Consider the following 21189-nt stretch of genomic DNA (forward strand, 5'->3'; position numbering starts at 1 on the left):
TGGTTTTGAAGATAGCGAAAATAAGGCACTTTAAAGCTTTATTTAGGGATATTCCGAGACCGGGAAAATTTTGAAAAAAACTTCAAAAAATACAAGAAGCCACTGGGAACTGATTTTTATTGTTTTTAACCCTTTTGAAATTGTGATAATCTTCCCCTTTAACACCAAAACGTTGATGGATGTTTTTTTTTAGAGCTCTTTATAGGTGGAATAGAGCAAATCTCATTACCTCTATGTTGGCTGACTCTTGCTAGTATTTATTTACGAGATAGAATGCATGAAATAAAGGAAAAAAATGTGTGCTTGTCATACATAAATATTGTGAAAGATAAGACAAATTTCCCCAAAAAAGTGCAGTTCAGACCAATATTGTACTTCTCAGAAAACATTCTTAAAAGGTCTCTTTTATGAGTACTTGTACAGCAAACAAAGACAAAAGACGACAAATGTTTCGTTCCTGCAAACTTTAATAGTTTTCTCCTCGCCAGCCAGTGAAGATGACTTGGAACAGTGCAGCTGACTCTCATGTACATGCGCCCTCTCACTCCGGCAGGAGGGTGGTGAGGTAAATTCGGTGTTCAATGTCATGAAAAATAAAGGCTCGTTATTGAACTTTTACGCCGGCCGGAATCGCTTTTTGTTCGCCAACAAACCTGTCAAGATGCCAGAGGTGCATTTTTAAGGTTTTACATTGTAAGAAGTGCTGCGTATTCTGTATTTTTTTTTTTTTCGTAACATAATGAAATCAGGCCTGTTTTTACTTGGTAAATAAACAACAACATGAAGCAGCCTATTGCCCCAAAAGGGTCAAAGCTATAGTTAACGAGTATAAAAAACAACAAGTGAGCGAATGAATTATCTACAAAGTGAGGCCTGCTTCAGTGCACATTTGACAAACTCTTCCATGAGCCCGACATGCTACATATTAAAAACCATAGTGTGTGAGGACAAAAGAACACATTAAAGACTTCCAAGTGGAAACACGATATGTACAAAACCACAAAATTGTTTTTAATAAAAATATCTTAATAATTACAATAGTCTATTCCCAGCATATATGTATTCATTTAGCTTATTTTTTTAATCCCATAGATCATTTATTTCTCTTTATATACACTCGAATTGAATTGTCCTTCAAATAGTTTAAAGATCCCAACACACGTCATCTATTTTAAACAATAGATGTCCACAAGAAATGTACAAATTTAGTAAAGCTTTAAACTGGACTCACTTTTTTTTTTTCTTTAAGCACAAACAAGAATGTTTCAATATGGTGACTCCAGACTGTCATTACCAAAAGAACCAAACTGATATGACAATTATGGGGTTGATAGAAGGGTCTTATGCGAATTCCATGCTCTGCGGAACAGAAAATGTTCATTATATGCGAGTTTAGTTCCTTCCAGTGGTTTTCCAAATTCGGTCGTGATTGTGCCTCCAGTCGGCCGTGAGTCCCTGGCGAAGCTTTGCTGGCTTTTGGAGCGGCTCTGAGCAGCCCGCACACCTGTGGAGGGGATAAATAGAGTGGATGGGGTGGGGTGAGCTGCACAGCTCTCCAGACTGACCGGCGCCGCCAACAAAACAAGAGCTGGACCGACAAGCCGACACAAACCCAGGACGAACTGGCCGCCTCTTTAACAGACTTTTTTTTCAAATCAATACGATATTTGTTGTAACTATCAAGGCTCCTCTCAATTTCGGTAAACACTAAAGGTCCCGAGGACCCAAAAGGGTTTCAGTCAATAAAGTGGTGGTCAGGTATTACTTCTCATATATATATATTTTTTACTTTTTACTTTTAAAGCCAAATACCTATAGATCAACCACTGCTCAATATGTTAACATTATTGTTACTTTTTTATGTTTTATTCCCTTCTCCTCACCCCTGTTTTTATGACAAAAAAAACATAATATGTGATAGTAATTGGAGCCCTTAGTAAGTAGTAACATTATAACAACATTGCTTTTGACTTATTTTTTTTAACAAAATAAAAAATCAGACTAAAGTTCTTGGGGATACCAAAGGACCCCATTCAAAGTATTAAAAATAACTCATATATCAATGTATTTTTTTTTTTTTTACTTTCAACACTTAAACCACTCGTTCAACTTCAGCTCTATCTGTTGATTATTTGTTTTTGTTATATATTTATTTTTTTAGCAGTGACAGTTGGAAAGTAAAAAAAAAAAAAACGCTTTGTGTTATTAGTGTCAATACTGCAACAATTTATTTGCCACATTCTCTAGCTTTTTTGGTAATTGGAGCCCTTAGTAAGTAGTAACATTATAACAACATTGCTTTTGACTTATTTTTTTTAACAAAATAAAAAATCAGACTAAAGTTCTTGGGGATACCAAAGGACCCCATTCAAAGTATTAAAAATAAATCATATCAATGTATATTATTTTTTTCAACTTTCAACACTTACACCACTCGTTCGACTTCAGCTCTGTTGATTATTTGTTTTTTATTATTATATATATTTTTTTAGCAATGACAGTTTGAAAGAAAAAAAAAAAACGCTTTGTGATATTCTTGTCAAAACTGCAACAATTTGTCACATTCTCTGGCTTTTTACACGATGTGAGTTGTGTGGTCCTCTGTGTTTTTAAAATGTTGATTTTCTATTTACTGTTTTAATTGGTTTTACCCTTTGGAATCGTTTTTAATCATATTTATTTTATATGGTTAATATTAAAATTAAAATGATCCAACCTCCACGGACAAAGCTTCGAACAATGGGAGACCGGGCTTTCTGCCCCGCTGCTCCCAGTCTGTGGAACGCTCTCCCTGACCACCTGAGGGCACCTCAGACTGTGGATGCTTTTAAAAAAGGCTTAAAAACCCATCTTTTTAAAAAAGCCTTTCTGTAGACATGCATGCTGGTTGTAGCCTTTGGGCTGTTTCTTGTTTTATATTTGATTGATTTATTTTTATTATTACTATTTTTTACACTGTGGCACTTTGAGGTTTTTTGCTCAACGTAAAGTGCTTTTTACAAATAAAATCTATTATTATTATTATTGTTGTTTTTATATGTATTTATTTTTGTTGTTTTTATTCAGTCATTGGTGGAGCTCAGGATAGTATTTGAATATTATTTTTAATATTGTGCAGCACTTTGGAACCTTTTCTACCTCTTGTCCCTTTTTGGGGGTCTTTAAATGTATTCACAAAATGTGCCATGGGCCTTTACAAAATGATCTGCAGGCTGCGAATGTCCCCCCGGGGGGCCGCACTTTGGACACCCCTCTTCTATACCATCATACACTAATTCCATGCAATGAAAAAAAAAAAGAAGGCCCGAGTGATGCTTGCACAAAGCACACCTGCCTCTCATGTTTCTCGACGATCCTTCTTTTGACACCCGGAGGCCTATATTTACACTCTTATTGCGTCGTTATAGATTCACTAATAAATACGAAAATACAACTTACCAATGCGGTGCTTGTAGTGTCTCAGCGGCATAAAATCGAGTCCTCCGGCTTTTTGGCGATCGACGTCCTCTGAAGAAAAAGGTTAAAAAAGGACAAAATGAATAAATCATGTCCAATGCATGTGATTTATAATTCCATATAATGGAATGATGCAGTGTTTTAGGTCTTAAGACCCACTTTTATTCTTTGGCTTTTAACACTATGTGAGGTTCTGTGTCTTCTGTGTTTTTTTTATACTTTTTGATTTCTATTTTACTGCTTTAATTGATTTTACCCTTTAAAATGGTTTTTAATCATCCATCCATCCATTTTCCTTTTGCCTATCTCAGCTACAATCGGGCGGAAGGCGGCGTACGCCCTGGACAAGTCGCCACCTCATCGCAGGGCCAACACAGACAACATTCACACTCACATTCACACACTAGGGACCATTTAGTGTTGCCAATCAACCTATCCCCAGGTGCATGTTTTTGGAGGTGGGAGGAAGCCGGAGTACCCGGAGGGAACCCACGCAGTCACGGGGAGAACATGCAAACTCCACACAGAAAGATCCCGAGGCAGACGCACTAAAACTGTCACCATGTTGAACTCTAACTTAAAATAATAATAATACACTCCTATACAATATCATGCCCTAATACCCTAGTGTGCAATACTACACTTCCAGTGCAATACGACCCGACACTGATTGTTATTTATTACTTCGGTACTCCTGTCTTGCTCTGCATATTGTACAGTATTTTGTACTTCTATAGTGTTTTGTATATTATACAGGATTGCTTATTATTTTTTTATTGGATAGTAGTCTGTTTATTTACTAGGATGACAGGGGATGCAAAACAATAACAGTGCAATACGTTTTCATAACATGGTCTTGTTATATTCTTATTTTACTGTTATATTGTTATTCCCATTGTTGCTTTGTATTTTTTATTTTTGATTCTTATTGTAATATTTCTCTATTTTGTTTCCTTTGAAACCATATTTCTCTATTTTGTTTCCTTTGAAACCCCCATTATTTACTTTTTTTAAAAAAATTGATCTCAACTCTGTACACTGCTGAAGGAATCAATAAATTACTATCTATTTCAATTGTTAGTTTTTTCCCTTTTTTACCTCTTATGTCATTTATTTAACCCCATATTTGTTCCACCACCGCACCTTAAGTTGGAGTCTTTAATCTCGTTATCTGCAAATATAATGACAATAAAGTTCATTCTATTCTTCTATTCCAGGGCTAGGGAACCTCTGGCTCTAGCGCCAGATGACTGCATCTGACTCTCAGATAAATCTTAGCTGACATTGCTGAACACGATAAGTAAGGAATAATTCTGCTGGTAAAATAACATTCAAAACATAAAACATTCTCATGGATTTGAATTCATCCAACTGTTTTCTACCGCACCTGTTCAAGAAATAATGTTATTAAAAATAATTGAGAGACTTATTATACTCTAAAAATGTTGGTTTTACCTAAAAAATGCATGCATTAGGCAGTGTTAAAAAATATTTGGCTTTCATGGCTCTGTGTGCCAAAAAGGTCCTGACCCCAGTTCTATTCTATTCCATTCCAACCCTCTGCCCTGTTTTTAATCATATTTATTTGTATATTGTTTTTATATTGATTCATTTGTTGTTTTTATTTAGTAATTAGTGGAGTATCATATTGTTTTTGTTTTTAGCAGCACTTTGGAAACGTTCTTGTTGTTTAAATCTGCTATATAAATAAAGTGGATTGGATAATACATTAAAAAAAAGGACAACCCCCCTTTTTTTTTTCTTTTCTTTTTTTTTCTGTCCTACTGAATAAGAAATAAGAAAGTGACCCTTTTTGTGCACAAAAAGGGCCTCTGACACACACACACCGTCATTATTATTATCATCCATCCATCCATTTTCTCCCGCTTATTCCCTTTTGGGGTCGCGGGGGTCGCTGGCGCCTATCTCAGCTACAATCGGGCGGAAGGCGGGGTACACCCTGGACAAGTCGCCACCTCATCGCAGGGCCAACACAGATAGACAGACAACATTCACACACTAGGGACCATTTAGTGTTGCCAATCAACCTATCCCCAGGTGCATGTCTTTGGAGGTGGGAGGAAGCCGGAGTACCCGGAGGGAACCCACGCAGTCACGGGGAGAACATGCAAACTCCACACAGAAAGATCCCGAGCCTGGGATTGAACCCAGGACTGCAGGACCTTCGTATTGTGAGGCAGACGCACTAACCCCTCTGCCACCGCGAGGCCCTGTTTTAATCATATTTATTTTTATATTGTTTTTATATTTATTCATTTGTTGTTTTTATTTAGTAATTAGTGGAGTATCATATTGTTTTTGTTTTTTTAAATATTGTTTTTAGCAGCACTTTGGAAACGTTCTTGTTGTTTTAATGTGCTATATAAATAAAGTGGATTGGATAATACATTAAAAAAAAGGACAACCCCCCCTTTTTTTTTTTCTGTCCTACTGAATAAGAAAGTGACCCTTTTTGTGCACAAAAAGGGCCTCTGACACACACACACACACACCGTCATTATTATTATCATGCAAATCATAAAGACCGCAATCAAGTGCAAAATATGGTGGATGTAAAACATGCGGGGTATGTTGCATTTTGCAGAAAACTCCGCTGTCAAACGTGGCTAATGAGGTGATCATATCAAGACAGTACCTGGTGGCGCTCGGTGTTGAGGACTGTGAGCGGCGTCCGGCCGGGGTTGGACGCCGGAGGAGCGCAGGTTCCGGTCCACTGAGGCGCCTGTTTGTGCAGAGACGGTGCGTCTCCAGGGCCAGCTGCAGGTCCAGGATGTAGTCGATGACGTGCTGGAGGATCTCCACTTTGCTGACTTTCTTATCCTGCGGTATGGTGGGCACCAGGCGCTTCAGTCGCTGTAGCAGTCGTTCATGTCGTACTGCAGGCAGCAGCGGTCCTCCTCCTCCATCTTGGACCGGGCGACGTGGAAGCCCTGCTTGGGGAAATGTTGGAGGGAGAGATCCCTGCAGGAGGACGAGGAGGAGTCCGGGGAGCGGACAGGAGGAACAGCCTTCATCGCGGATTTAAATGTGAAAAAAAATAAAAATAAATTGCACTGCTCAAAATATTTTCGAAGGGATGCGGTTTTAGTGCGTCCACATCCCGTTGGAGGCGTGATGAGGATCAGGCGGCGAGTGCTCCGGAGGACTAGATTGTGCACTTTTATAGAGGAGAGGGAGGGGCCAAGTCTGCACTCACCACACCGGGGCGTGTCTGGCATTTCTGCGTCTTTTAATGCAGTGGTCCCCAACCTTTTTGTATCCGCGGACCGGTCAACGCTTAATAAGTTGTCCTGCGGCCCGGGAGGGGGGGTCCTTTTTTTTCCTTTTTTTTTTTTTTGTTCTTCTTTGTCATGAAAAAGGGACGTTTTTTGTCATGAAAAATTGAGTTTTTTGTGGTTAGTGCACTATTTGTAAGTGTATATTGTTTTTTTTTTGTTGATTTAATAATAAAAAAAATGAAAACAATTAAATAAATTTATGTATTTATTTATTTTTTTTTAACAAAAAATTCTTCTGCGGCCGGTGGTTGGGGACCACTGTTTTAATGTACCTGGAATCAAATATTAATCATAGAGTGAAATGGGGGGGGGGGGCTTTGTCCTTTTTTTTTTTGTTTTTTTTTTTTGTTCTTCTTTGTCATGAAAAAGGGACGTTTTTGTCATGAAAAATTAGTTTTTTGTGGTTGGTGCACTATTTGTAAGTGTATATTGTGTTTTTTATGTTGATTTAATGATAAAAAAATGAAAAAAATTAAATAGCATTTGTTTTATTTATTGATTTTTTTAATAAAAAATTCTTCTGCGGCCCGGTACCAATCGGGCAACGGCCCGGTGGTTGGGGACCACTGTTTTAATGTACCTGGAATCAAATATTAATCAGAGGGTGAAATAGGGGGGTGGCGGGTTGTCCTTTTTTTTTCTTTTTTTGTTTTGTTCTACTTTGTCATGAAAAAGGGATGTTTTTGTCATGAAAATTTGAGATTTTTTGTGGTTGGTGCACTATTTGTAAGTGTATATTGTGTTTTTTTATGTTGATTTAATACAAAAAAAATGAAAAGAAATTAAATAAATTTTTTTATTTTTTTAAATAAAAAATTCTTCTGCGGCCCGGTACCAATCGGGCCAAGGCCCGGGGCTAGGGGACCACTGTTTTAATGTACCTGTAATCAAATATTAATCAGAGGGTGAAATGGGGGGTTGTCCTTTTTTTTTCTTTTTTTGGTTTGTTCTTCGTCATGAAAAAGGGACGTTTTTGTCATGAAAAATTTAGTTTTTTGTGGTTGGTGCACTATTTGTAAGTGTATATTGTGTTTTTTATGTTGATTTAATACAAAAAAAATGGTACCAATCGGGGCGTATATTGGTTTTTTTTTTGTTCTTCTTTGTCATGAAAAAGGGACGTTTTTGTCATGAAAAATTGCGTTTTTTGTGGTTGGTGCACTATTTGTAAGTGTATATTGTTTTTTTTTTGTTCTTCTTTGTCATGAAAAAGGGACGTTTTTGTCATGAAAAATTTAGTTTTTTGTGGTTGGTGCACTATTTGTAAGTGTATATTGTTTTTTTGTGTTCTTCTTTGTCATGAAAAAGGGACGTTTTTGTCATGAAAAATTGAGTTTTTTGTGGTTGGTGCACTATTTGTAAGTGTATATATGTATATTTTTTCTTTTTTGTCATGAAAAAGGGACGTTTTTGTCATGAAAAATTGAGTTTTTTGTGGTTGTGCACTATTTGTAAGTTTATATTGTTTTTTTTTGTTCTTTGTCATGAAAAAGGGACGTTTTTGTCATGAAAATTTGATTTTTTTGTGGTTGGTGCACTATTTGTAAGTGTATATTGTTTGTTTGTTTTTGTGTGTGTGTTTTTTCTCCCACGGCGTGGCGCAGTGGTAGAGTGGCCGTGCGCAACCCGAGTGTCCCTGGTTCAAATCCCACCTAATACCAACCTCGTTGTGTCCTGAGCAAGACACTTCACCCTTGCTCCTGATGGGTGCTGGTTGGCGCCTTGCATGGCAGCTCCCTCCATCAGTTTGTGAATGTGTGTGTGAATGGGTAAATGTGGAAGTAGTGTCAAAGCGCTTTGAGTACCTTGAAGGTAGAAAAGCGCTATACAAGTACAACCCATTTATTTATTTAATAAAAAAAAAAAAATATATATATATATATATATATATATTTTTTTTTTTTTTTTTTTTTGATAAAAAATTCTTCTGCGGCCCAGGTACCAATCGGGCCACGGCTGGGGACCACTGTTTTAATGTACCTGGAATCAAATATTAATCAGAGGGTGAAATGGGGGGGTGGGGTTTGTCCTTTTTTTTCTTTTTTTTTTTTGTTCTTCTTTGTCATGAAAAAGGGATTTTTTTGTGGTTGGTGCACTATTTGTAAGTGTATATTGTGTTTTTTATGATTTAATAAAAAAAAAAAAGAAAAAAAATTAAATACATTTTTTTATTTATTTATTTAAAAAAAAAAAAAAAATTCTGCGGCCCGGTACCAATCGGGCCACGGTCCGGTGGTTGGGGACCACTGTTTTAATGTACCTGGAATCAAATATTAATCAGAGGGTGAAATAGGGGCGGGGTTGTCCTTTTTTTTTCTTTTTTTTTTTTGTTCTTCTTTGTCATGAAAAAGGGACGTTTTTGTCATGAAAAATTGAGTGTTTTGTGGTTGGTGCACTATTTGTAAGTGTATATTGTGTTTTTTATGTTGATTTAATAAAAAAAAAAAAAAAATGTTCATCCATCCATCCATCCATCCATCCATCCATCCATCTTCTTCCGCTTATCCGAGGTCGGGTCGCGGGGGCAACAACCTAAGCAGGGAAACCCAGACTTCCCTCTCCCCAGCCACTTCGTCTAGCTCTTCCCGGGGGATCCCGAGGCGTTCCCAGGCCAGCCGGGAGACATAGTCTTCCCAACGTGTCCTGGGTCTTCCCCCTGGCCTCCTACCGGTTGGACGTGCCCTAAACACATCCCTAGGGAGGCGTTCGGGTGGCATCCTGACCAGATGCCCGAATCACCTCATCTGGCTCCTCTCGATGTGGAAGAGCAGCGGCTTTACTTTGAGTTCCTCCCGGATGGCAGAGCTTCTCACCCTATCTCTAAGGGAGAGACCCAAACTCATTTGGGCCGCTTGTACCCGTGATCTTATCCTTTCGGTCATGACCCAAAGCTCATGACCATAGGTGAGGATGGGAACGTAGATCGACCGGTAAATTGAGAGCTTTGCCTTCCGGCTCAGTTCCTTCTTCACCACAACGGATCGGTACAACGTCCGCATTATTGAAGACGCCGCACCGATCCGCCTGTCGATCTCACGATCCACTCTTCCCCCACTCGTGAACAAGACTCCTAGGTACTTGAACTCCTCCACTTGGGGCAGGGTCTCCTCCCCAACCCGGAGATGGCACTCCACCCTTTTCTGGGCGAGAACCATGGACTCGGACTTGGAGGTGCTGATTCTCATTCTGGTCGCTTCACACTCGGCTGCGAACCGATCCAGTGAGAGCTGAAGATCCCGGTCAGATGAAGCCATCAGGACCACATCATCATCATCAGTTTAGGGAGTAAAAAATCAAATTGTGGCAACAAAACCAGATATTTTTAGCCATTTTTCTAGTGACTATTAGTGAGTATTTTAGCAAAAGGCAAACCGACTAACAAGTTGGAGGACTCAGGACAGACATAGATATATATATATTTTTAAATCTAAATGAGGCAACAAAACCCGATATTTTCAGCCATCTTTCTGGTAACAAATACAGAAATGTTACTATTTTTTCTGGAAACAAAACCAGATGCTTTAGCTGCAGCCATTTTTCTGCTGACAAAACAATATTATTTTAGTCAAAGTCACACCGATTAACAAGACAAGTCTACTGTGCTATTTTTCTGTGAAATAAACTTGAATGATTTAAAAAATTTGGCTCACGACTTGATGATATGGAAAAATGTTTTTCTTCCTGAAGATAAACCATTTTAAAGAAGCACTCAACTCACACATGCTGACTCCAAATCATCATTGATGCAGAAGCAGCAGACAATAACCAACATTATGTTTCATGTTCATTAGAAATTCCCCCGACAGCTCGTACAGCAAATGAATGTTTGTCTTGATACAAGGAATAACGTTAGCTAACTTAGCATCAACTTAAGACAATGATGTTGCCTAGCTAGCGAGGACTTCACTAACATCTCTCATTCTTCGCTGCTTCTTCTCTGCTGCGGGCGAATAACTTTCTGATATCCATCTAGGAGTTACAGTTTGAGTCAAATCAAAATCAAAATAATATAATTAACAAATTGTTGTTGGCTAACGTTACCTACCTCACGCAGTGATTAGCATCCCCCCCCTCTCTCTCTTTCTCTCTCAATGGAAGTCTCCACACCTGAATAAATAACCATATTAATTAGCCACATGCTCATTGTTACGTGGAGTGAATAGAGTAGCAATCAATTGCCACACTAAGTAGTATGTGCGCTGTTGTCTATGTTATGTAGCTAGCCGGTCTAGCAAGCACGCCTCATTCAGTCCAAAACGGCCCGATCTATCCGCATCCAGAATTGTCTGGCGGTCGTAAGTGACCACGCTGTAAGCCAGCCATGATATTTGCTGAATTGTCCGGTATTGTTGCCAAATGTTCCATCTTGTTAAGAAAAGGCGTTAACAAAATAAAAGCATGTAAACAACATAAGCAAATGTGCGATGAAATAATTGTCGGCGTTAATAGATTGATGAGTTAACTCGTAATTAACGCATTAACTTGCCCACCCCTAATATATATATATATATATATGTTTAGCTATTCCTCGTCCTGCTACTTGTAAGAAACGTACTTTATATGTCGCCATGGAGGTGAGGATTAGTGATTTAGAAGTAGCTAAAACATTGCCGACTGCGGATCGATGTTCACTGCTAGCCAGCTAGCCATGTCTTAAAGGACCTCTTCCTCACACTGTAACGCCCTCAGCTTCGCCTTTATGGTCAGTTTTTAGGCCAAAATACAACCTTTCTCCCTTTTCAGTCTACACACCGTGTCTGCTTGTAAGTACTCTGTGACTGTGCGCTGCCGAACACGCTCTTCTGCTCGTAAACCAAGCAATGTCATGACGTGACGGTCCGACGTTATGCACGTGAAAAACAAAAACTAAATCTATTTTGAACCGGTGCTTTTCAAATCCATCCATTTTCTACCGCTTATTCCCTTTCGGGGTCGCGGGGGGCGCTGGCGCCTATCTCAGCTACAATCGGAGTATAACACAGTTTTTGATTCATTAGAACCGCGATACTATACTAGCAGATGTACGCGGATGACACAGCCATCGTCGGGTGCATCAGGGACGGCAGAGAGGAGGAGTTTCGGAATCCGGTGAGGGACTTTGTTGTCTGGTGCCACACCAACCTCTTGCAGCTTAATCCATCAAAGACCAAGGAGCTGGTCATTGACTTTGGGAGGTCGAGTCCACGGTCACAACCTATTGTGATCGAGGGAGTTGAGGTACAGACCGTGGACTCATTCAAGTACCTCGGGGTTTGGGTGGACAATAAGCTGGACTGGACTGTTAACACGGACCACCAGTACAAGAAAGGACAGAGCAGGCTGTACTTCCTCAGGAGACTGCACTCCTTCAACATCTGCAAAAAACTCCTGTGGATGTACTACCAGTCTGTGGTTGCCAGTGTTCTGTTCTACATGGTAGTGTGCTGGGGGGGGCAGTGCATCTAAGAAGGACAGCTCCAGACTTGAGAAACTGATCAGGCGGACCGGTTCTACAATGGGAATGAAACTGGACTCACTGGTGAGGGTGGCAGAGAAGAGGATGCAGTGTGTCTCCCATAACAATGTGACCTCGGACTAAGTTAAGGTAACGTGTGGAGTTCCCCAGGGTTCGGTCCTTGGCCCTGTACTCTTCAGCATCTACATGCTGCCGCTAGGTGACATCATACGCAAATACGGTATTAGCTTTCACTGTTATGCTGATGACACCCAACTCTACATGACCCTAAAGCTGACCAACACGCCGGATTGTAGTCAGCTGGAGGCGTGTCTTAATGAAATTAAACAATGGATGTCCGCTAACTTTTTGCAACTCAACGCCAAAAAAACGGAAATGCTGATTATCGGTCCTGCTAGACACCGACCTCTATTTAATAATACAACTCTAACATTTGACAACCAAACAATTAAACAAGGCGACACGGTAAAGAATCTGGGTATTATCTTCGACCCAACTCTCTCCTTTGAGGCACACATTAAAAGCGTTACTAAAACGGCCTTCTTTCATCTCCGTAATATCGCTAAAATTCGCTCCATTCTGTCCACTAAAGACGCTGAGATCATTATCCATGCGTTTGTTACGTCTCGCCTCGACTACTGTAACGTATTATTTTCGGGTCTCCCCATGTCTAGCATTAAAAGATTACAGTTGGTACAAAATGCGTCTGCTAGACTTTCGACAAGAACAAGAAAGTTTGATCACATTACACCTGTACTGGCTCACCTGCACTGGCTTCCTGTGCACTTAAGATGTGACTTTAAGGTTTTACTACTTACGTATAAAATACTACACGGTCTAGCTCCATCCTATCTTGCCGATTGTATTGTACCATATGTCCCGGCAAGAAATCTGCGTTCAAAGGATTCCGGCTTATTAGTGATTCCCAAAGCCCAAAAAAAGTCTGCGGGCTATAGAGCGTTTTCCGTTCGGGCTCCAGTACTCTGGAATGCCCTCCCGGTAACAGTTCGAGATGCTACCTCAGTAGAAGCATTTAAGTCTCACCTTAAAACTCATTTGTATACTCTAGCCTTTAAATAGACTCCCTTTTTAGACCAGTTGATCTGCCGTTTCTTTTTTTTTCTTCTATTTCCCACTCTCCCTTGTGGAGGGGGTCCGGACCGATCCGGTGGCCATGTACTGCTTGCCTGTGTATCGGCTGGGGACATCTCTACGCTTCTGATCCGCCTCCGCTTGGGATGGTTTCCTACTGGCTCCGCTGTGAACGGGACTCTCGCTGCTGTGTTGGATCCGCTTTGGACTGGACTCTCGCGACTGTGTTGGATCCATTATGGATTGAACTTTCACAGTATCATGTTAGACCCGCTCGACATCCATTGCTTTCCTCCTCTCCAAGGTTCTCATAGTCATTATTGTCACCGATGTCCCACTGGGTGTGAGTTTTCCTTGCCCTTATGTGGGCCTACCGAGGATGTCGTAGTGGTTTGTGCAGCCCTTTCAGACACTAGTGATTTAGGGCTATATAAGTAAACATTGATTGATTGATTGATTGACTGTTGACAAACTAGTGAGCATCCTGGATGATGCCAGTCACCCTCTGCATAGTGTTATCAGTAGCCAGAGGAGCCTGTTCAGTTCTAGACTGCTTCATCCCAAGTGCAGGACTAATAGACTCAAAAACTCCTTTGTCCCACACGCCATTAGACTGTACAACTCCTCTCTGGGGCGGGGGGCAGGGGGTACTAGGATGACAGGGGATGCAAAACAATAACGGTGCAATACATTTTCATAACATGGTCACTACTGCCTAGTTATGAAAATGTATTGCACTGTTATCACTACTGCCTGGGCTTCACGGTGGCAGAGGGGTTAGTGCGTCTGCCTCACAATACGAAGGTCCTGCAGTCCTGGGTTCAAATCCAGGCTCGGGTTCTTTCTGTGTGGAGTTTGCATGTTCTCCCCGTGAATGCGTGGGTTCCCTCCGGGTACTCCGGCTTCCTCCCACTTCCAAAGACATGCACCTGGGGATAGGTTGATTGGCAACACTAAATTGGCCCTAGTGTGTGAATGTTGTCTGTCTATCTGTGTTGGCCCTGCGATGAGGTGGCGACTTGTCCAGGGTGTACCCCGCCTTCCGCCCGATTGTAGCTGAGATAGGCGCCAGCGCCCCCCGCGACCCCAAAAAGGGAATAAGCGGTAGAAGATGGATGGATGGATGGATGGTCACTACTGCCTACTTTGTCTTGTTATATTCTTATTTTACTGTTATATTGTTATTCCCATTGTTGCTTTTTAGTTGTTATTCTTAGTGTAATATTTCTCTATTTTGTTTCCATTTAAACCCTCATTATTTACTTTTTACTTTTATTTAAATTGATCTCAACTCTGTACACTGCTGCTGGAATTTTAATTTTCCTGAAGGAACTCTCCTGAAGGAATCAATAAAGTACTATCTATCTATCTATCTATCTATCTATCTATCTATCTATCTATCTATCTATCTATCTATCTATCCATCTATCTATGTATCTATCTATCTATCTATCTATCTATCTATCTATCTATCTATCTATCCATCCATCCATCCATCCATCCATCCATCCATCCATCCATCCATCCATCCATCCATCCATCCATCCATCCATCCATCCATCCATCCATCCATCCATCTATCTATCCATCCATCCATCTATCTATCTATCTATCTATCTATCTATCTATCTATCTATCTATCTATCTAGTATTCCGCACAACCCTAATGGATACCAACATTTAGTCAATGTGCTGGCAAAACAACTTTATTGAGTTTGTTTGGGTTGAAACAAGCTGTGAATATATTTGTTACAAAAACGAATAGCATTCTCATCTTGTTAAAGTAGCTCTCAGACGAAAAAAGGTTGAAGACTCCTGCTATAAATTGTGTACATGTGTGAATGTGAGTGTAGAGGGTTTGTCTACTTGTGCCCTGCAATCGAATCTGCTGGGATAAGCTTCAGCTCGTCGCCCACGAGTGTAAATTGTCAGATAAAGCACCACCTTCTTGGAGCTGCATCCATCCATTTGAGTTGCGTCCCAGCCAGCACTGAGCCTAACAAGAAATATCAGGTGCTTGTCCCTCTCTTGTTCTTCAGTATTTCTCTAAGAAAACTGATACAAGTTCAGTAATCTATGCAAGGGAACCTAGATTTACCATGGATGTGACAAATGTGTGTGTTATCGGAATCAAATTGTGTTCCCACTAACCTATTTCTACCCTATTACTGTGTTAATCGTGCACCAGCTTGAGCAGAACTACGCCACGTTTAAAATATGCAGAACAACACAAAGGAGGGGACTGTGAGTGCAGTTCGTCTTGTTGTCTTGTGTTTGCTTTCTGGTGCTTCTTTAATCACGGTTCCTCTGCTCTGCTGTACTTTCCCCAAAGGTTTATTACCGTGCTGACTTGGGACCTGAGCTTGGTAACTGGAGACTCATTACCAGATAAGCCTGATGGGTGAACCTCTGTTTGTTGTCAAGTTGTTTGGAGACAGACAGAACCAAAGTCCTAATTTTCCTTCTTCGTGCATTTTCTATCCTTGATCAGACACATGGAAGCTGGAGTCTATCCCAACTAACTGTTAGCAAAAAAGCTAGTGTTGTCCCGATACCAATATTTTGGTACCGGGACTTTTTAGAGGTAGTATAGTACCGAATATGATTCATTAGTATTGCAGTACTGTACCAATACCGGTATACTGTACAACCCGACCCTGGACTGGTTGCTGGCAAGCTTAGTCCGCTTATTTGTCTGTGGGTTTTCTTTTTTTCTAAAGTTGCTAGTAAATTTTGCGAGTTGCGGGTTTGAACGTGTGGTTGTTTATTTGGGCTTGATTTTCTGTCCCCACAATAAAGCAAAATATGAATGTTCCGGTAGGTAGTTTACAGTGGATCAATTGAGTTGTTCAACATTTTAATGTTGCGCTTGGTATAATTATGATGTTTCCTATTCAAAACATAGTATTATATGTACAAACTCCAAAACCAATGGTTGACAGACTCCTGCCGTCATCGTGTGGGTTGCGTGGACCACCCAGGAAGGACATCTTGTTGAGCAGGTTTGAATCTTTTATATTTTCAGATAACAAATGTTGTGTCACATGCGGTCTGTATCTTCCTCCGCTGCGGTTCCACCCAGAGGGCCCGCTGATACGCCCCAGCACTCATCAAGCGGACCGCGCCCACTCAACCGCCGCAGCTGGCCGCAGTCCACACCTGTGACTAATGACGTGATTTGCTTAAACGACCAGTGGACCAGGGATCCGGGCGGGAACTTAGTTCTCTGTTGAAGTACAAACTCTCCGTCACCTGCGAAGTGAGCTGTGCGTCTCACTCTTCCCCGGATCTCCTTCGTCCTCAGATTTCTTCCTTCGTCCCTCGACTCCTCGCTTCCTTCCACGGACTACCCTGCCTGTCTTGCCCTTATTGGACTGCATCGCGTCTCTCAACACGCACTTCCAACACTTTGGTAAGACACTCCACTTAATCTACACACACATAGTCTTACAACACACACTCTTGGGTTTTTGACACACACATCATTCTCTAGTTTATTAGTATTATTATTATTATATTTATTATTACATATATATATTATATAATATATATATATATATTTTTTTACTTTGTATAAGAATAAATCTTTGGACATTACTGCCATCTGGTGTCCGTGTGCCGTCACATCCTTAGTAAACCATAACAACAAAGCTTCTGTGTCGATCAGGTCGCTTTTCAGCTCCTTCTCCGCTGCTCGCTCCGGTCTGCTTTTCAGCTGCCGTTGTTGTCGTCTTCGTCATTCTCGGATCGTTCTCGCTTCTTCCGGCACTGCTGTATCTTTTTCAGACACTCCACCTCTTCTGTCTTGATATTTCTTCCTTCTCCCCTTCTATACTCTGCAAGGAGATATGTAGATTAATTAGCGGTGTGTGAGTCACGCACCTGATCTCGATTGCTGTGGCGTCGCTCCCGTCATCCCCCGCCTCTCCGTTCCGCCGCATTCTCCGCCTCCTTGCTGCCATTTTGAGCAGGGCCACAGCATGTCCTGCACCGCCGTCGGCCCGTCGGCTCCGCCTCTCCACAAAGTGCAGTTAAAACATTGTGTAAATCGTAAATAAATACAATTATTCTCTAATCCTTTTTAATCTATATTCAATTGAATGCACTGCAAAGACAATATATTTTAAGGTTTAAACTGAAAAACTTTATTTTTTGCAAATATTAGCTTATTTGGAATTTGATGCCTGCGGCATGTTTTAATAAAGCTGGCACAAGTGGCAAAAAGGCTGAGAAAGTTGAGGAATGCTCATCAAACACTTATTTGGAACATCCTACAGGTGAACAGGTTAATTGGGAACAGGTGGGTGCTTGGATTGCGTATAAAAACAGCTACCATGTAATGCTCAGTCATTCACAAACAAGGATGGGGCAAGGGTCACCACTTTGTGAACAAACGCTTGAGCAAATTTGTTGATCAGTTAAGAACAACATTTCTCAACCAGCTATTGCAAGGAATTATATTATGGACTATCTACGGTCCATAATATCATCAAAAGGTTAAGAGAATCTGGAGAAATCACTGCACGTAAGTGATGATATTACAGACATTTGATCCCTCAGGCGGTACTGCATCAAAAAGTGACATTAGTGTGTAAAGGATATCACCACATGGGCTTATAAACACTTCAGAAAACCACTGTCAGTAACTGCAGCTCGTCGCTACATCTGTAGGTGCAAGTTAAAACTCTACTATGCAAAGCGAAAGCCATTTATCAACAACACCCAGAAACGCAGTCGGCTTCGCTGGGCCTGAGTTCATCTAAGATGGACTGATGCAAAGTTTGAAAATGTTCTGTGGTCTGACGAGTCCACATTTCTTTTGGGCCAACCAGGGGGTGGAGACCATGTTGCGCTGTATGGTTATATATGGGTTGTTCTTGTATAGCGCTTTTCTACCTTCAAGGTACTCAAAGCGCTTTGACACTACTTCCACATTTACCCATTCACACACACATTCACACATTGATGGAGGGAGCTGCCATGCAAGGCGCCAACCAGCACCCATCAGGAGCAAGGGTGAAGTGTCTTGCTCAGGACACAACGGACGTGACGAGGTTGGTTCTAGGTGGGATTTGAACCAGTGACCCTCGGGTTGCGCACGGCCACTCTCCCACTGCGCCACCCCCTGGTTGTCCCTCTCTGTTTGATCATTGCTTTGGGGGTGGTAGCCGGAAGTCAGACTCACTGTGGCCCCAATGCCCTTGCAGAAGGCCTGCCAGACCCGAGAAATGAATTGAGGGCCACGATCATAGACAATGTCGGAGGGTATCCCGTTGATCCTGACTACCTGCTGGTCCAGCATGTGACCCCCCCTCTTATGCGAGACTCCCGGCGAGCTTCGGGGTGCCTCGGGGTGAGCTCTGTAAAAGTCTTCAATAAGGGAGGGGTCGGCGATGTAAGAGGCCGGTACCCAGGACCTATCTTCAGGACCATAGCCCTCCCAGTCCACAAGGTAGACCCATCCCCTCCCCTGTCGCCGGACCTTGAGAATCTCTTTGACGATCCAGACTTGGTCCCCATCCTTGAGGACCCTAGGAGGGGGAGGAGCGGGGGTTGGTTTCGGGAGAGGCACTAAATTCCGGGAGTCTCCCGGAAAATCCAGGAGGGTTGGCAAGTATGCTCCCGGAATTCAGCGCCTCTCCGTAAAACCTCCCGGAAGAAAATTTCTCCCGAAAATCTCCGGGAATTCAGCAGGAGCTGGACGCCACGCCCCCCCCCCCCCCCCCCAGCTCAAACATGCACAGTTCGAAGCTTGAAAAGGAGGATTGCAGGCGGATCTGACGGCATTTAAAGTCATTTTTAAAAACTTTTCGGCTGGATGGCTGCGGAGAATTAATGTAGGAACACTCTGGAGGCAGAAGTTCATTAGGAGGGGCGGACTCACCGGCTCTCAGCCATGTTTCCTTTACGCAGAGGAAGTCAAGTCCGCGGGAAGTGAAAAAATCCTTCAGAATAAACGTTTTGTTTGTGAAAGATCTTGCGTTCACCAGACCGAACCTGGCGGGGGCCAGCACGTCCAAGGGCGCAGCTAATCCAGATGGGGCCCGGCACACAGCCCGTAGGTGGCGGTGGAGAGGAGCCACGAGGCGGGAAAGGAAGGCAGGAATCCGGCCAGGTGAAAAAGCTGACAGGGACATCGAAAAACAAACGTCGAAGTTGATCATATCAGTGGAAGAGGGGCAAAGATCCAACAGTGTTTGGCGGTCATACACAAGCAGTGAACTGACAGAGACGAAAATAGACGCAAACAACACAAAAAAGAACAGAACTGACAGCGAGAGACGGCAGGGCAAAGCACATACTGGCACCATCTTCTGGAAACTCAGAAGTGACGTTACTCAAATAGTGAAAGGTAAGTGTTGTTGTTTTTTTAGTAACCAGCAAGCACAGTACAGTTAGTAGTACAACTGTGTTTTTATTACTGCGTTTTTGTTAGCTGCCGTCTGAAATTCAACTATTTCTTTTATTTATATATATAATAAAATAAATAAATATACCCGGTAGCTAGAGTTCACTGAAAGTTAAGTATTTCATACACATATAACTGTACATATATATATATATATATATATATATATATATATATATATATATATATTAGGGCTGTGAATCTTTGGGTGTCACCCGATTCGATTCAATATCGATTCTTGGGGTCATGATTCAATAATATATCGATTTTTTCGATTCAATTCAATTCTCGATTCAAAAACGATATTTTTCCGATTCAAAACAATTCTGTATTCATTCAATACATAGATTTCAGCAGGATCTACCCCAGTCTGCTGACATGCTAGCAGAGTAGTAGTTTTTTAAGAAAAAAAAGCTTTTATAATTGTAAAGGACAGTGTTTTATCAACTGATTGCAAAAATGTAAATTTGTTTTAACTATTAAACAAACCAAAAATATGACTTATTTTATCTTTGTGAAAACATTGGACACAGTGTGTTGTCCAGCTTATGAGATGCCATGCAAGTGTAAGCCACTGTGACACTATTGTTCTTTTTGATTATTTTTATAAATGTCTAATGATAATGTCAATGAGGGATTTTTAATCACTGCTATGCTGAAATTTACGCTAATATTGATACTGTTGTTGATAATATTAATGTTTGTTTCACTACTTTTGGTTTGTTCTGTGTGGTGTTTGTGTCTCCTCCTGCGTGGCGCAGTGGGGAGAGTGGCTGTGCGCAACCCGAGCGTCCCTGGTTCAATTCCCACCTAGTACCAACCTCGTCACGTCCGTTGTGTCCTGAGCAAGACACTTCACCCTTGCTCCTGATGGGTGCTGGTTGGCGCCTTGCATGGCAGCTCCTTCCATCAGTGTGTGAATGTGTGTGTGAATGGGTAAATGTGGAAGTAGTGTCAAAGCGCTTTGAGTACCTTGAAGGTAGAAAAGCGCTATACAAGTATAACCCATTTATCATTTATCCTCTCAATTGCTCTGTTTATTGCAGTTCTGAGTGTTGCTGGGTTTGATTGATTGATTGATACTTTTATTAGTAGATTGCACAGTTCAGTACATATTCCGTACAATTGACCACTAAATGGTAACACCCCAATAAGTTTTTCAACTTGTTTAAGTCGGGGTCCACGTTAATCAATTCATGGTAGATTCATGGTCAGGTTTGGTTTTGGAATTGGATTGCACTGTTATGGTATTGCTGTGTATTGTTCTGTTGGATTGATAAAAAAATATATATATATATATATATATATATATATATTTTTTTTTTAAATCTTTTAAAAAAAAAGAGAATCGATTCGTAATCGCACAGCGTATTCGATTTGATTTGATTCATCTTCATATATATATATATATATATATATATATATATATATATATATATATATATATATATATATATATATATATACATATATATATA

At 41.0% G+C, this 21189-nt stretch overlaps 1 protein-coding gene across 1 annotated transcript; it reads right to left on the minus strand.

The window, feature by feature from the left end:
• Positions 1–454: 454 nt before the first annotated feature.
• Positions 455–6627, minus strand: id4 (inhibitor of DNA binding 4). The gene is given in 5 exon segments (XM_061916560.1): positions 455–1504; positions 3439–3507; positions 6113–6216; positions 6219–6332; positions 6335–6627. Coding segments are annotated over 4 exon segments (423 nt in total). The 5' UTR covers positions 6492–6627; the 3' UTR covers positions 455–1504; positions 3439–3459.
• Between the last annotated feature and the right edge of the window lie 14562 nt (positions 6628–21189).

This window comes from Nerophis ophidion, linkage group LG11, assembly GCF_033978795.1.
Source record: "Nerophis ophidion isolate RoL-2023_Sa linkage group LG11, RoL_Noph_v1.0, whole genome shotgun sequence".
Classification (NCBI taxonomy): domain Eukaryota; kingdom Metazoa; phylum Chordata; class Actinopteri; order Syngnathiformes; family Syngnathidae; genus Nerophis; species Nerophis ophidion.